The 17219-nt window shown below is 38.6% G+C and overlaps 1 protein-coding gene across 10 annotated transcripts in view; it reads right to left on the reverse strand.

Moving 5' to 3' along the window:
* FHIT (fragile histidine triad diadenosine triphosphatase) overlaps nucleotides 1-17219 on the reverse strand; it is a 553468-nt gene that overhangs the window by 137031 nt on the left and 399218 nt on the right. For 9 of the 10 annotated variants that reach the window (XM_069027656.1, XM_069027655.1, XM_069027657.1 and 6 more), the window contains 2 exons: nucleotides 4120-4265; nucleotides 3232-3261 (listed from right to left, as the gene is read on the reverse strand). In XM_069027656.1, coding sequence (XP_068883757.1) covers nucleotides 3232-3261; nucleotides 4120-4265 — 176 coding nt within the window. Of the gene's footprint in view, nucleotides 1-3231; nucleotides 3262-4119; nucleotides 4300-17219 lie in introns of all 10 variants that reach the window. The other variant, XM_069027661.1, reaches the window with a different exon arrangement.

Below are 17219 nucleotides of genomic sequence, written 5' to 3' on the forward strand. Positions count from 1 at the left end.
AAACAGAACCAGCATAAAACTCACCCTCCATTCCTGGCACAAGGGCGCCATGAGTTTTGTGTTCTCCAATAAAAAGAGAGCTCAAAATTGCAGAGATTGATAGTCTTTAAGGGATGACCTAAACACAATTTCCTTCCTCTCTCAAATAATAAGAAATAAGTATTCAAAATCTCTTGAATGCTAAAAGATGGTTTTGCTTGCTGACACACTGCTCAGGTGCCAGAGATGTTCAAGTTCACTGTTGTGAGTGGTTCAAGAATCTCTCACAATAAAACACAGTGTGCAAGTCTGTGACCATCTTTGGAGAAGAACATTTGTTTCTCTCATAAATAGGTGACAGGGCTGGAATAGGTACAATATGTGGAGAGCTAAGAAAAATATTATGAAACAATATATTGGTTTATTTTATGGTCTGAGACTTGGGACATGGTTCAGAATTGCTTACCAAGTGTATATTTCCAGCTGCTAAAGGGTGAGAAAAGACCCATCTATACTTACAAAGTATTGGTGAACTAAGGGTCAGGTATAATTACTTCCAAAGACCCAATCCAGTGCAAACACACAGTAAAGGGGGAATTTCAAAGGGCCATAATCTTCCCTAGAACATTGTCCTGCAGGCTCTGCTACCTTAGATGCAAAGGAGGAACAGAGTACAGCAATAATGAAACTACAGTTAGATCATGAACAGCTTCCCATTAGGTAACTAGAAAGGCTTTAGAACACAATGCACACACCAGCAGCTTTCACACCACCAAAAGGGACATGTAACACTGGCAGACAATCTTATCACTGATTTCTAGCCAAAATCACATGGAAAGGGTCATTTCCTTTCAACCTGTTGCATATATTCCACATACAATTTTCAGCATCTCCATTTCAAAATAGACCTGAGACTCATATTCAGGTTCAAGATTTTTCTTGGACATGGATTACCATCTCTTCTTGCAGACAAAGAAGCAGAATTCCTTAATCTTTTTCAGACAAAATTTGTCAGCTTTTGTCTTCAGCTAGGCTGATATCTCTTCCCATTTTGTAGCACAATTTTGCACTGAGCAACTGAAAAGTCAATACTCTTCTCCTGCTTCCTGTATTTCTGTTCCTACATGGCACATACAGTAGCCTGTATTTACACAGGTATACAGAATTATACAAAATACAAAGGGAAAGGACTCTTGAAGCCATCTGGTATGTTACCCCATTCAAAGTAAAATCAGCTACACCTAATTAGCTCCTGAGATACACTTGCCTACACTACTTAAACAATCTCCACAAACTGCCTTGGATATTTGTTGTGATGTTTTGGTATTTTTACTATTAGAATGCTTTTCTAATGTTTAGTCTGTTCCAGAAATTTTAATTGAAATCTCCCTCAGAGGAGACTGGATTATATGGATTCTCATACATGAAAAAAAACCCAAATAAATCCACATACAGAAACACGACACATTAAATTTAAGGTTCAGAAATGATTTGTAGGTCACATAGGTGTTTTTCCAAACTTTGTGACTCAGAACAGTTTAAATGAAACCAGCTATTTATGTATCCACCCTATTGTTCACTTAAAAGATCTTGATCACAGTAATTTCTTTCCCAATTGAAGTTTTGAAAGCTCGAAATTCTCTGAAGAAAATAGTTGTTGGCATTTTTGGATGATAAACATCCCAAAGCGATGATGATAAATTACAATGTTGCCCAGTGATGCAGAAAAGTAGAGAAATGCAAACTGATAACCTCTGATTTATGAATACATGCTCATTATTGCAAAGTCTAGGGATTCACAGTTGTAAGAATGGGTCATTTCCATCTCAGTTTTCATTAAAGGTGTGAGAAGGAGGCATGAAGGGTGGCTGCCATTTTGCAATAAACATTTAATGCTCTTTGTTTCCAGTACAAACACAAAGCAATACAGAACTTCCTACCTCTTTAAGGCCTACATAAGCATTTGTTACTATTCACAATTACAGAAGATGGGAATTTTTACATCTGCCTTTGCTTGTTCATATAAATAATTCTTCTCACATATAATCATTCCTATACACATTTTCTTTACAGAGAGGAAGATATTTGTCCAAGATATTAGAATACATCCCCAGATTTTCTTTTTAAATCATATTGGTGATAATAACAAAATTTACTTCAAATGTATTTAAACTTATTATTTCACCTATCAACAGACACTGCCAGTGAAACCCACACAATACACCCAAAGTCATGAGCCAAGGAATCTGTTTTGTCACAGTACAGAAATTAATTGCATTACATTCCTTCATCACTTCCCAAGCTTGCTGATATTCTAATTTCTTCTTCTCTTTCTCTATTACCTCTCTGTTAAATATTCAAAGCAGGCAACAAAAAGGGAGAAGGAAAAATAAGGTCAATACAGAAAATTGGAAAAAATGTAAAATGTTCCTATCCAGTGTCATTTGGTTGTTACAGTTATCTTAATCAACTCAAACAGGTTCTCTGAGACATCTAATTTGATTTTACAAAGTGCTAGCCCATAGCCATATTTGACTTTCCTTTGATTCCAAATGTAAAAAATAGCCTTTATCTAATGTTGGGGCATATCATCTAACTACACATGCAATTACATTTGCATTACGTGGCAGTGAAACATGGCTGAAGAGACATCTTGGATGTTATCTATGTTATTACTCAAGTGGAGAATATAATCATAAATCCCTCTCTTCCCTTCCACCCTCCCACCTTTTTTTCTGGAAGTACACTTAAAATCTGGTTTTCAGCTTCACTGGGCCCATTACATTTGAACTTCAGTAACAAGAATGTGATATGAATACATTGAGAGAAGGCATAGACAAAAGGTATATTTTCACACTGTGGTTCAACTTAACTGTTCCTTTAATTAGCTACAACTCATTAGGCAATAAACAGAAAAACAAAGAGATCATGAATGGAAGGGCAATATTTTCTCCATAAAACAAACAAAAAACTAAACCAGATGCCTCTTTCATGAGGCTTGCCTTGCATAAATACACCCAGAAGCTTAGAAAAGATATTTTCTTGATTGAAAATTTTTGTCTAGAAAGAAAACCTGTAAACATTATCTTGTGCAATTTCAATTAAAAGTATTTACTACTATTGTACACTTGGGATTTTTTGATCTCAAGGATGAAGTAACAATACAGCAATGGACTGCAGATGACGAGCTTTGATCTTTTATTAGTTCTTATAACTGTGTCTTAATTTGTATTCTGCATATTCTGCACTCACCTTCACTGTTTGTCCAGCTTCAGGGCCATCCTGTAAGCAAAGGGAAAAGTCCCAGGTTAGAGGATCTAACAAGGATCACATAGGAATTCAGAAATCTTACTCAGTAATCATTTACATCAATTACACTGACTGTTAAATTAGTGTATTTTTCCTGAGAACCACTCAACACTAAGTTTTTGGACAAAGCTCCTTTCCATATCAGACCCTGGCAAAACAGTATCTATTTTTCATTCTTTCAGATCATATTTTTCAATAGCTAGCAATAGATTTCTGATCCTTGTGAACATAAAATCACATGTGGAAGTAAGAATTTAATCAAAGTATGCTTGCTTAAATTCTGATTCTAATGAATGGGCTTAGTCTCCTGGTTTGCTTTAAACACAGTTCATTTTTGGTATAAAGACACCCAACACAAGCAGCTGAAAGGTCAGAATTTATAACATATTTACATGGCTACATCTCTCTGCCTGCATATAAATAGCTGTGAGGAGGGATCACCTATCTCAAGCATAGGCAGTGGGTTATGTGTGGAACAGGGGACACGGCTGCTTTCTCTAGAGGTCAACCCTGCAAATGCTTCTTTGAAGGAAGACTATTTCCTGAAATACTCAAAAACAAGCACAGTGTTTGAGAGTGTTTGCTGGCTTTATCCAAAGTTTTGCAGTTAACAATTAACCACACTTTCTTGTTGGTTTCCTTTTTAGATTTTTCAATGGCAAATCTGGAAGACTGCAATGCAGTTATTTGGCTTCTTGTTTTTTATTACTGTTATTTAGCATTTATTGCCCCTTGAAGTTCCAATGTCCTTTTGTGATTGGACTAGGGAAAAAGGCTGAAAGCTTGATAAAACAAAGCATTAAATCTTTCTTAGGTGACTGGTTTACAAACCTGGATAGAAAAGGTGAGCGAGGTGCCACAGAAATGTTTCTCCACCACATTTCCAACCCTTTGTGCTGTAAGAAACAAATCAGCCACTTCCTCGGGACACAGGTCATGGACACGCTCCACCGGCCGCAGGGGACAAACAAGGACATCTGAAGGTGGCAGTGTCAAGGCACAAACACAAATCTGAGTGGTCCAGAAGAAGAGTCTCAGTCCCGAGCCTGTAACCTGGTTCTGATCACCCTTGAATCACCTGAGCTCTTCCTCTCTGGTGATACAGCAAGAGCATCAAAAACATAGGGAATACAAATACAAGGAATTAGACGATGCTTTGTTTAAAATTCTTTTCCTCAAGTCCCTCAGATATGGGTAAAATGACTAAGGCTCTTGTGCTACACTGAGCCATTTAAGGGAAAGAAAAGTTTTCACAGACTCAAATTTACCATCTCAATGGAGAAATGCTGGTATTTTTCTCCTGTGAAAGTCAGAGACATTTTCTTTTGTGATTAAAAATGGGGGAAAGCCAAAGAAATTTAAGAGGGCTTTGGATGTGTGGTCTGAGACAGCAGTTTTACAATGCTTTCCCCCATAAGTGATATATATTCTTGAAAATCTTGATCTTACACCTCTAATTTTAGGCACCTAAATATGACAAGCTGGCACTATGCTGATGAAAGCAGATCACTTATTTCTACACTACATTAATTACAATTCACAAGGAATGCTCACCTGTTGTAACTATTATCTGTTTTTAAAAATACATTAAGATAATTAAGACTATTTCCTTTTAAGCACAGTGTTCACAACCCTGTAAATATACTTTGATTTCATTCTACCTTGGTGACTGTGATTTGTGAGTCAGTGAAATTAAGCTATAAAATAAATAATGGGAGATGCTGCTTACAGTCATCTGATCTGCTGTGTTCACAGTAATTAATAATTGCTATGATTCCTCACTTGAAAGTCAATTTTGTAACATTATTAATATGGTCCAGAATTCCTAGCAGAGCCTCAGTTGTGTAGATCCGAAAAGCAAGTACTCAATTCTCATTTCAATTCCCTGCAGACAGGATTCTTTGCTGACTTACAGAATAGTATTTGCAGAATGAAGACCTTAAAGTAACCTTTAACACCACTTGAACTTTCATGAACAAAGGCTATAAAAAATTTTTTTCCAATATTAAAATAAGTGTTCAAAGGACTATTTGAAGAAAATTAGGTTCCATGCCATTGTATTATAGTCATCTTTACTTTTACTGCATCTTGAAGCCTGCAGGTATTCAAGAATATTCTCTATAATCCAGGAAAGGTAACTAGGAACTGCTCTGCAGTTAACAGGTTCACAAAAAGGTTACATCAACCTGATTGTCAAGAACCACACGAGACATTTGAAATAAGGAGAGATTAATACATGTGAAAGATCAATTATTTCCATAAGCACAGAGACAACATGTTTACATGCACCAAGGTTATATTGTAGGAATCACACATATAATTCTCATAGGAGAGAAAACCAGACATTTTCTCAAAGTAAAGACGTAGCAGCAGGTTTTGATCATTTTTCAAAATCCAGATGAGGACAGACAAGTCTTTAATGGATATTTGCTAAAGTGGGAGCAGAATTGAGCAAGCTCTACCTGCAGCAGCTCCCAACAGAACAAGAGAAGACTGGCCCCAGCTGTGGGTGTTAATCTGCTTTGAAAATCTGTCTCTCCAGGTTTTTTTGTACAGTCAGCTCTGCCACCATTACTCTCCTTTTGTTACAACTTACAGTATTAACATTTAAGAAAGGACAAAAATATATTTAGAAAGCAGTTACTTGGAAATGAAACAATCCTGGATGGGGACAAAAAACCTAGTTTTGTGGGGTTTTAGTTCTGAAATGCTGTGTCCCTTGGTAAGTTACCGGGCATGGTAAACCCCTTGTAATTCATTTGTGCCTTCCCAGTGCATTATACAAAGCACATCCCTAAAGGATGCTCTTGGCTAAACTTGGGGCCCAAGGGAAGAGCTGCGAAGTTGCTTGGCAGACCTGATTTCCATACTAGGAATAAACGAATAGAAAAACTAATTAATTTTACTCATAAAAAGGAAATCCATGTCAACACTAAAACAGGAAAAAGGACATTCGTTTAATCTGAGTTCATTTTTCAAAAGAAGAGAAGGGAAGTTTGTACCCTTAGGGCATCTGATACTTAAGTAGATAATTATCCTTCTTCTGCAGCACTGCTTTATTATCATGGCTCAATAAACCATTTATAAATGAAGAATTTCCCCTCACTTACCTCTAGCAAAACTGCTGCTTACATTAAGACAAGTTTCCTTTTCTCCTTTAGAATTTTCCCCAGCAGTTTCTTGCCCTTTCAGACTCACACACGCCTCACCAGCAATTGTTTGTTCTCTACCTAGCTCAGGGCCACAGCTTCAATTTTTTCATTAATGATAGTTTCTACAATCTGATGTTAGCACTGTACTACTTGCCACTGCAATGGGTTGTGGGAAACATAAGCTAAACAGTTCTTGGGAAAGCTTTTGTTTCCATGGCACATTGCAGAGGGAGCGAGGGCTGGTTCTGACCAAGACAGACCAGGGCAGGTTTTCTCTTAATTTTGTCACTAATCTGCACTGTCATTTCATAAATTCTCTGTATCTCTCTCTCCATCTCTCCTCTTCCACACATTATCTGTCTTATCTGCTTAGATAGCATTGGCCAGTTGCTGCAGTGGAGGCTTCTTATTAACCATGAACCTCTCTGCTCATGTGGGGCCAGCAGTGCTCCTGCAGTACCTAATGCTGCACCCATGGCATTCTGCAAAAAGGACTTGCACTTCCTCCTTACATTACCAAAACTCATTTACAACTCAAACTAGATTTTAGCTATATTTCTGTCTTTGAATTTGATAAATAATTCAAAGACACAATCACAGACTAGAGCATCTTTGCTGAACTTTCCATCATTTCAAAATAATTCTACAAAGAATAATGATATAAATTCTGAATCAGAGCTAAATTAACATGAGAATGTAATTAGGACAACATTCAAGTTATATTTAACTATGAATATATTAAAAATGTTAGAATGAATTCATGGATTTGAAATCATTAAGAAAACAACTATCCACTGCAACTTTAAATCATGTTTTTTAACTATAATTTTTGATGCTAGGATAGATTTTAACTTTATATCTGGTCAGATTTTAAGTTGTACACCTGCTCTATTCACCTCAGAATTCTTACTAAGTTTAAAATTAGATAAACTGTTCATTACTTTCTACAATAACCCGCTGCAAACACTGCTATGAAAACGCTTCAGGTGACTACGTATTAAAAATGCAAGAGAAAGTGAGTCTGTACTTATGTTTATGTGCAATTACTCCTCAGGCTGAAGCATCTACTGCCATCTGAGATGCCTCTGGGCATCCAGTTGCCACTCCAGAAGGGCAGGAGTCTCCCATATGCCCTACATCATAAATGCCAGTCAGGTGGGAAACCTGAGTCCTCTTGGGGTCTCTGAAATGGCCGTAGGTGCCCCCACTTTAACAGAGCGGCTCAGCAGGACAAGGCGCTGCTACCCAGCACAGACATGCTGCAAGACTGATGACAGCATTCTGCCTTCAGAAAGTTTGAACTTTATGTTTCCTTTCTCTAAACACTATAATTAATAATTTTGTGATTTCTTCATTCATTCTAAACTGCTACTGACTGATGAAGCTTCTATTTTTAAGCTTTGATGTGCGCAGCTGTTATTTCCTTCAAATTCTCTGAGTCAGTCCACATCTCTAGAGCACATGCAATTTAATATGTCAACTTCTCCATTTTAAGAGTGAAAAACCTTTGCACCTTATTGTAATCTGTAACAATATGTTCTTTTGGGGACCGAGTGCTGAAGAGCTGGCCAGAGTAACGACCCATGCACCGATACGATTTGAGCATTGTTCTCCCTTTATTGTTTAACTACACAAGCTTATATCTACTTTGCAAAGATTCATGCCCAGTCCCTCTAGACAACCTCTAATCCGTGGGGGAGCTAACCAGTGCATAACTTGCCAAGGACTCTCAGGGCTGCCTGCAGCCAGGTGCTTTCCAGGCCTGCCTGCAGCCAGGGGCCAGTTCAGGGGTTTTTCCTCAGCAACCCTGGGTTGTCCAATTTTTCCAGGGGTATCATATGCCCCTGTTCCACAAGGAATCCCTCTACACGTTCTCGCTCTAAATCTTGCAGAAGTCTCTCAACAGCTGTACTTCTCTCCCTAATACCCAAATATGCATACACAAATCAATATGCAAACCCTCACACACGCTAAAAAGCTCCATTAAATATTTGTTAAATGACTAGGAATGTCAGTATTTTTTCAGATTACCAGCAGATAGTAGCCTAAAACTCTAGGTATTTTAGTGGAAGTGCATAACCACAAAGGAGCAGTAAAGCAAGAGCAGATCAGGTCCATTTTCCTCAAACTGAGCTAAAACCTAAGGATGACCTACGTTTTCAATGGAATCACTTATACTTTTATATTGGGCACAGCAGACCACTCCCTGCATGATGTTGGGTGGGTTGCTTAATGCACCAAAGACCATAAACCTCCTCCATAATTCAAATTAAAAATCTGTTGGTCTATTAATATTGTGACCTGTTTGGAAAAGTTGTGGCCAAGCAAGCAGGGTTCAAGTTCCTGAACAGCTGCAGCACAAGGATGCCTAACCACACATGTGCCACGTCTGAGCCCTCACCAGCCCCTTTGCACACACCTTGTAACTCTCTTTTGTTTCCCACTGCCTGTTTAGGCCATAAGAACTGGAGCCCTTTGAGAGGGGCAGTCAGAGACATTTACTGTAATGTGGTTCTGCAGTGGGCACCTGGATACTGTCAAAGCCCTGCTCAACAGTGCCAAGCACAGGCACAAATTCCCCATGGACACGTGTGGATTGAAGGCTGTGCTCACCCTGGGAATTTTGGGGCATGACTGAAAAGTGAGCATTTGATAACTGCATGCTGGCTTTGAGTTGATTGGACAGAGAAGGCTCAGATGCTACAAGAAAATCAAAGCTCCTGGCCAACGTCTGCGTGGTGACCACTTCAAATGTAATTTTCCTTCCACTAGTACACGCAGAGTGGAGGCTGAAATTCAAAGGCTCAGTAGTAATTTTTATTTGCTTTATATAGATTTTGACTTTGAAGCTTAAATTATTGTAATTGTGTATTTAAGGCATAGGCCAGGCTTTATGTTCCCTTCAATGGGACTCCACTCAACCCCACAAAGTGCCTATTATAAATTTTCACACATAGCTATCAAGGTACAAACATTCTGTAGTTGTGAAATGTTGGAAAAATGGCCTTTGGGGGGGTCAAAAAAAGAAAGAAAACCAAAAAAAAAGAAACCCCAAAGAGGTTAAAATTCCTTTTATGTGACAAGCTTTAGAACTGAATACAGCTTTTTCCTGGTTAAGTCCATTAATTTGCTATATAGAAACATACTTTCAGTTTTGACTCTTGTTTTATTCCTGAATTTGAACTTCAAACAGAACAATTCAAAGCTTTAAAAAGGAAAAAATTAAAGGCTCTCCAGGTACTGACACTGTAACAATAGGAGTAACGTTCTTTTTTTTTACTTTGTCTTTTTAAGGAACCACTTAAAAACATTAAAATTGACAGGTTTTCTTAACATGTGAGGCTTTAAAAGAACAAAATACAAGGGGAAAAAGGCAAAATATCTAAAAGTGAAAGGGTAATTGCTACTTTATGAAGCTCCTGGGTTTCACCAATATTGTTAGCTTTTTATATCATTTGTTATAAAACTTTTTAATTTAGGAAAATTATTTATTTTCAATGTGTTACATAGGAATTCATAGCTCACATCAGAATGGAAACACTGTTTCTGTTTCTTTAAAAAATCTTCCCTCTCACAAGAGGGAGTGCAAGAGTCAACATCTAAAAAAACAACAAACCCAAAACTGCCCACAAAAACAACCAAAGCAAAAATATATTTTAACGATGAAAAGTAGAAGTGAATAAAATCTCCAAAACTTTAAAAATACTTAAATATCTATTTTTAGCATTCTTGTTTTTTACATAAAAATTACTTTAGCTAATAATAAAAATGTTCCTTAAAAATTTAATTTTGGGAAACACCTCCAAACAGACGTTTTCATTAATATTTTGGTTTTGAGTAATTGGTTTTCATTTAAAAACTGTCCCAAACTATAATACTTATAGAGACTTAATATCAAGACTTAATATTCCTGCATGCATTTCATAAGCTTAGGTAAGCAACTTAAAGCACAGCAGCCTCTGCTCTCCCTCCAGGCTGAAAACACCCCAATCACTCACAGAGCAACCCGCAACAGGGACTCCTGCCTTGGAAATCAGGGCTGTGCTCATTTTAGGATTAATACAGATTAGATAAGATTAGATACTGCCACCATCTCTTGGTAACAGCGGGAAGAACTTGATGGACATGATAGATGGTGTCTCTGGAGCAGGAGGCTGCTCAGGGGCCAGCTCAGCCCTCATTGAGCAGGGAGGACAGTGCCTTGGGGTAGGTGCTGGGAGCTCAGGGACCAGAAGAACCAGCTGCAGAAAACTGTAATAAATCATTATTTCCAACTATTTCATGTGTCTGTATGAAAAAACCCTTCTGCACATCCATGAGCTGATGGGAATGCAGAAATAATGCGCTGTGGGGGGCAGCGGGAGGGATTATTCTTTTCTTACACTGTTTTACATGAATTTGCATCAAGTGCCCAAAGCAGAGAGAATCACTCAGACAAAGCTTCAGGTATTAAAACTCACCACAATGTCCCCAGATTCAGCTGAGGAGTGTGGGTAGGGGTATTAAATTCATCATTGCATCTAAGCAGAAGTTTTCTTTGTTCAAAAGCTCTAATTACTAAGAGAAAGAAGTCCCAGAGCTCTGAAAAAACACAGGAGAATGCATGACTAATAAAATTAATATAACTGAAAAACAACTGCCAGTCATTTATCTTTTTTCTGCCCTTGAACAATTCTTCACATTTTGAAGGCTACGGGAGCAATTTCTCTATGTGAGGAAAACAATAATGGTTTCACAGATGCTGCCTGTGGAAGGAGTTAAGAAGGAAGAGTACACTGAAACAGCACACACTCGTACACACAGAGGGCATCAAAAAGCCTTTAAAAATTAATCAAATGCATATTTTGCTTCATTGCAACAACAATATGTCAAGGCACCCATTCAGTTCCCAGTAAACCCACAGAATTAGGACAGACATAAACCTGTAGCCATGCAAAACCTGACGTTTCCCCCAGCCCAGAACAAGCCTTATTCAGTAAGATGGAGTGACTGACTTTAGGAACGAAATCTGTAGAGGCTGCTTGGATTAAGAGAGAGCATCTAATAATAGGAAAATGTGAAGGAGAACTCTTTACTGGATTTTACATGTAGAAGTCGATTTAAATATATGTTAGAGGAGTGCTTTGGTACAATATGGGAGATAGTATACCACAGAGTTTGCTAGTTTGGGAAAAAACATAGCTTTGAACAGTAAGGGTGATTAAGAACCAATGCAAATGTAATAAAGTTACAATAAAAACTTAAAAATTGCTTCAGACTATTAAACCCACACACACATTTTTTTTTATATATTGCTCTGCCACATCTTAGCCCTAATAAAAAAAGTCATTAAGATAAGACAAATTATTTAAATAATTTGATCTTGATAAGGCAGCTCCGTACATGTTTACACTAATGCAGAAGACCAGATTTATGCAATATATCAGAGAACTAGTGATTCCAGCAGAACAAAGAGCAATCACTGCATATCTTTGACATGGATCTCTCCACACTATCATAAGTGCACTCTTTGAAGACCACATTGCAGCTTTTATACAGAGGGGTTTTTATTCTACTTGATCTTCTCACCCCACTGAAACTACTTAAAATAACTTTTCATGTCAGTGAAACATGCAATAGTTCCAAGAAATGAACAATAAACATTATTTTACTTTTAAAAGTCAATACATCTAATTTGAATATAGATATGGCTTATAGTCTGAATCTTGCTAGATAACATAGCAAAGTACAAAGTACTGCTACACAAAGTACAGTGACTCCACAAGACACAGGGCCACAGCGGGGAAATGCTGGATTCAGAACTGCTCACTTTTCATTTAAACAAGTCTGTCGTATATTTCATATTCCCTTTAAATGCCTTTAGGATATGTCAAGTAGGTCAACTAAAAGCTCAGTTCCTCATAGCAAGTGGTATTTTACTGCAGGATTCATCTTCTTCTGCTGGCTCCTGGCCTCAGGGGCAGCCCTGGGCAGTAGCAGGTGCCTAAGTGGAACCACAGTGAGAGCAGCTGTGGAAGAGTTTGTGACTCAGAAACACACTTCTGATCCAAGTCTCATTTGGTGGAAATTTATTCAAGATCTAAACTTGTCACAGGAATCGCGACCACATTCTTAGAGCCACATCAAGCTTCTGATCTTGGAAGGCCCAAAAGCAATAAATAACCAGTGACCAACATGGAAATGCAGACATCCCAATATAGAAGGATGTCATCTATGACTGCTGTGATGCTCTGAGATCTTGTAAAGAAATCCTGCTGTACAGCAGCGCATTCCAGCTAAGAACTACATCCTTATTGCTCCAGATGATATATCCTTTTTCTAGATGACAAAACTGGTCATAATTACATGAAGCTATCGATGTACCTATAGCAACTATAAATGTAAAAGACCACTGAAATAAACAGCCATGCCCAAAGCTGACAGCAGAGACCAAACGACATTTGGGGTGCAACAGTGAAAAAGCAGGGTTTTGGCCTAAACATTGGAGCTATGGCATTTGTCATAGCAACTGATATGTTCATTCGAAGCTGTCAGCAGTAACAAGTCTTGTCCAAATGACCTGCACCACCAGAAAACTGCACTGAATTCAATTTACCAAAATAACCCTACTGGAATGAGCAACACCTCATTTCAAACAGAGAAAGTGAGTTCATGATCCAACACCTCCACCCAAGAGTAAAAACCAACTTGTGAGAAAATGCTTCAGCATTTGATCTTAATTAAGGCTGCTGCACCATCGTATTCAAAAAAATAATGTGATCATTATGAAGCTATATTCTAGCTCATGATTCAGGAGCTATAATGAGGGAATAATTAATTATTAGATATTAGTTATGACAAATTTACTTTCTTGAAATTTATTGGATGCCATATTCCAGGCCATAAGTTTTACTGGAAACAAGATTTTACCTGGTAGAAAGATACCACAGAATGTGTTGGAAATTAAGGTTCTGTACAAACCATAAGCATTATTGACATTGTTGTCTATGGCACTTTCTGTTCTGGGCATCTATGGTGGGTGACAGTAGTAAATGAATCAGATTAACATTTGGTGAATCTCCCTGGGATTTCTCTCACCTAATTTTGAAGGCAAATTGGTTTTACCAGAGTAAACCAGTGAATTTGGAACTGTGAAAAGCCAGATCTTTATTGGCAGTGTTAATGTACTTTGCTGCTTAGGAAGTTTCATTTTATCCTTTTCTGTTTTCACCAGAGTTATGTCAAGGAAGGTTCTGTTGGACCTGCTGCTGGAGAAGTTGGTAAGAGCTCTCCTTTCTCCAAATACCTATCAGTGCAGATGATCAAGAGCTTTCCATGTACTCTTTGAAGCTCTGCACTAACTTTATGCTGAGCAGCACAGAAAAAGATAAACCTGTAGTAGCACGTGGCAGACCAACTGTGCCTTCATTCCGTAAGCAGTGAAGCATCAGCTGGAGGAATGCAGTACAAGATCAATTACCAGAGCATCACAGGGGACAGTGAATGTGTTTGGATAACCAAGGTTTCAGGTAATTAAGGTAATTTTGAATGTAATTTATAGATAATGAGAAACATGAATAACGGGGAGTTTTGGAAAACTGAATTTGGATAATTCAGGCTATCTTACACTAAGCGTATTCCTCAAAGAATATTGTAATGCATGCTAGGATTTTCAAAAATTTTTAAAGGGGCTAAACCACCTGATTCCCATTAATTTCTCAGGACTGGTTTTCTGGCTGGTTCTGTTAGGGCACTCAGAAAACTGCTCCGATTACAGTCAAGGGAGAGCTGCATTTTTCTTAAACTGGAAGTGCTCATGGATATTTTGCATAGTTAGTTACTGAAATTGCATCTAAAGCAACAGGATAGGCTATGCTGTTCCAGGGAACTATTACATGAGAGTAGGATGAGCCTAAATTACTACACCCCTTGCAGGAATTGCTTAGCCCTCTGTAAAAGCATTGGTATATTTAGGAACAGTCCAAAAAATGAGAGAATCTTCTGTCTCCTTGTAAAAGAGCTGTTCAGCACACTTGCATGACAGAGAGGCAAATCATAATATCTCTGCCCTGCAATATCACATCTTTGATGTGATAAATGTCCCAGTGTATTTTCATCAGCTCCTTTGAATGCTCAAAATTGCAAAGTCCATGATAATGGATGTGTATCTCTACTGCATTGGCCAATGCACTGTTGCAGTGGGTGCAGTAGAGACTTTCCAAGTAAGAGAGTTGATTACTGGTTTTGTAAATGTAAATTTCTTTGCTGTTTAGCAGACTATTGAAAGCAGCCCTGTCAACATCCAAAGGAGTTCTGCAGCATTCACCAGTGCACCCCAGGGGCACACACACCCCTCCCCGTGTCAGGAGACAGGCTGTGACCTTTACAAAAAGTTAGTAGCTGGATGACAAGGACACTGAAAGGGTAAACGAGGGAAAAGTAAGTGGGGGCTGACAGAGGTACTTCAAAAGGAAAAGGGATAGAGCAATAGCCTCTTCTGCAGTTTTTGTCTCTGGGGATTAAAACAACGAGTGCAGCTAAGCAGGGAATCGGCCCTCACTCAGCTGCAGTAGAAAAGTAGGGTGGAAATATCAAAGACCCTTTGTAGCATTTAAGCAGAGACTAAGAGGTAGCTCAACATAAAAAGAAATTATTTTAAGCCACTATTCTTTAGCTACTTAATTTTGACAACTTATTTCATACCTGCTTTGACACAAAAAGCTTGGTGTCGATGAGAAGGTTCACTGTGTGTGTGTGTGTGTGTGTGTGTGTGAGGACAAAATGCTCCCAAAGGTGCATTTTTCCTCACCTGCCAGGGGAGTCAGTTTTGAGAAAGTCATACTTAAGGGCTGAGAAAATGTAAAACAGATGTAGAGTACATCCTCACCATGAAAGTATCCATACAAAGAATTCCTTTTAATTCAAACTAAAACTCAAGCAGAGATAGCAAAACATAGCTTACAAAGCACCCGAGACAATGAAAGCTATAAAGGAGGAGGGAATCAGAAAGTAGGTCTCCTTCCTGTTTTTCACTTGCATAATAAGCTCTCTTGGATAAGAACAACAGGGCCCTGTGTCATGATTGCCTTTGTAGATGCTTTTCTAATACTATTATTGTCATTAATGCACATTGTTCCCAGGTCTGCTGAATCGCTACGCGATGCATGGTACATAAATTCATACTCTCATCCAGGACTCCTGCAATATTCAAGAACATGGGAATGAAGAAGATAAACTAGCAGCTTAACTCTGAATAACCTTATTTTGTGTGAGTGTCATCTGAAACCATTACTTTAATGTGATTATCTGTTTTTATTATTTCCTTTCTGTGGACTTGGAATAAAGACACAACTGAGACTCTCTTAGACACGGTCATTGGCATCATTACAGTCTTCCTACTGTCAGCAGCAGAGATCTGATCTGTAAATCAAGTTAGACTGTAAGGGCTACTGAAAAGCAAGCACTCTTTATCATCCTATTACATACCCAAGCTACCGCTTCTGGCTCACTGAGAAGAGCAGACTGTTTTAGTTCCTTTACATAAGCAGAGGAGCTCTTAATGCACAGATTATTGACTTAGTGGAGTTTTATCATGTCCCAGTGTACATGGCGATTTTTAATCCAGGACTTCTTTACATGATCTATTTTCATGGCTCTTTTTATTGTCACAGTCTGTCATTATAATGATTTCCAAATCCAGAACCAGGGTATGCTTAGCTCCTTAACAGGTGCTCAAGGAGGAAATGAGGGGAAGGCATCTCCCCCCTCTCCTCTGCCCTCTGTAAGGGCCAAACTCCATCACATGCAGCACCACAGAATCCTTCCAGGGCTGTGTGCAGCAGGAGCTGGGTTGGCTTTCTGCCCACAGGAGCATTTCCACATTAGCCCATCAGCTCCACAAAAGCAGCTGGGTGCAGATCCTCCTGTGCTAGTCTCAGCAGTGGTCAGCCTTTGTGGAGAGGCACAGAAATGCACACATTCTTGAGGAGTCTAAAAATGGTCTTTTGCATAACATCTTCAGTGCTTCTAAAAGTCACTGATGTTTTCTTCTTTTGTTGATACCATTGAAAGTAGCCAAGAATGTTCATGCCTAGCACAGGGTCACTTCTGCGAAAAATAAATGCTCCAAAGCAAAGGGGTGGTGTGACATATAACTAGCAAGGGGAGACCCTGAATGTCTTGTAGCTGTGAGATCAACAATAAAATCAACTGTACAAGGGGTATGAAAGGACATATGCAGAGGTGAAATCTTCTGTTTCCAACTTTCCAATCTTCTGTGGTTTTCTGCTCAGCAGAGACCCAAACCTGCCCTCCTTCCTTCCACTCCCCCTCCAATTTATTGCATAGGTCCAGATGGAAACATCCATATGAACCTCAACACCTGCATGTAGTTCTCTATAAGTGCTGTACAGTGTGAGGTTTTCAGATATTTTAGGCTGATATCCATTAAGGCAAGCATCTGATTTTATGGACTTTCAACCCTTACATCCTACCTCACTTTCAATAGCAGATATTTCCCTTCCCACAGCTGGAACCACTGGGACAATCTGCAAGATCCCTGTGCACTCCAAATTAATCACAGACCTAAAAGTCTCACTGGAGCAAGATCTGAGTAGCTGTTAGAACTCCACAGCATGTCTACATATCCCCAAAGATTTGGGCTGTGATCTTTGGTTTGGAACTCTCTGTGTTACCATAATACAAGCTGATAACAACAATATGTCACTGCACTTATTGCCAGTAGACAGTTCCCTGGAGGGAAGAAAAAAAAATGGTTTAAATCTGACATGCTATCAGTGT

The sequence above is a fragment of the Aphelocoma coerulescens genome, chromosome 12 (genome assembly GCF_041296385.1).
Source record: "Aphelocoma coerulescens isolate FSJ_1873_10779 chromosome 12, UR_Acoe_1.0, whole genome shotgun sequence".
Lineage (NCBI taxonomy): Eukaryota > Metazoa > Chordata > Aves > Passeriformes > Corvidae > Aphelocoma > Aphelocoma coerulescens.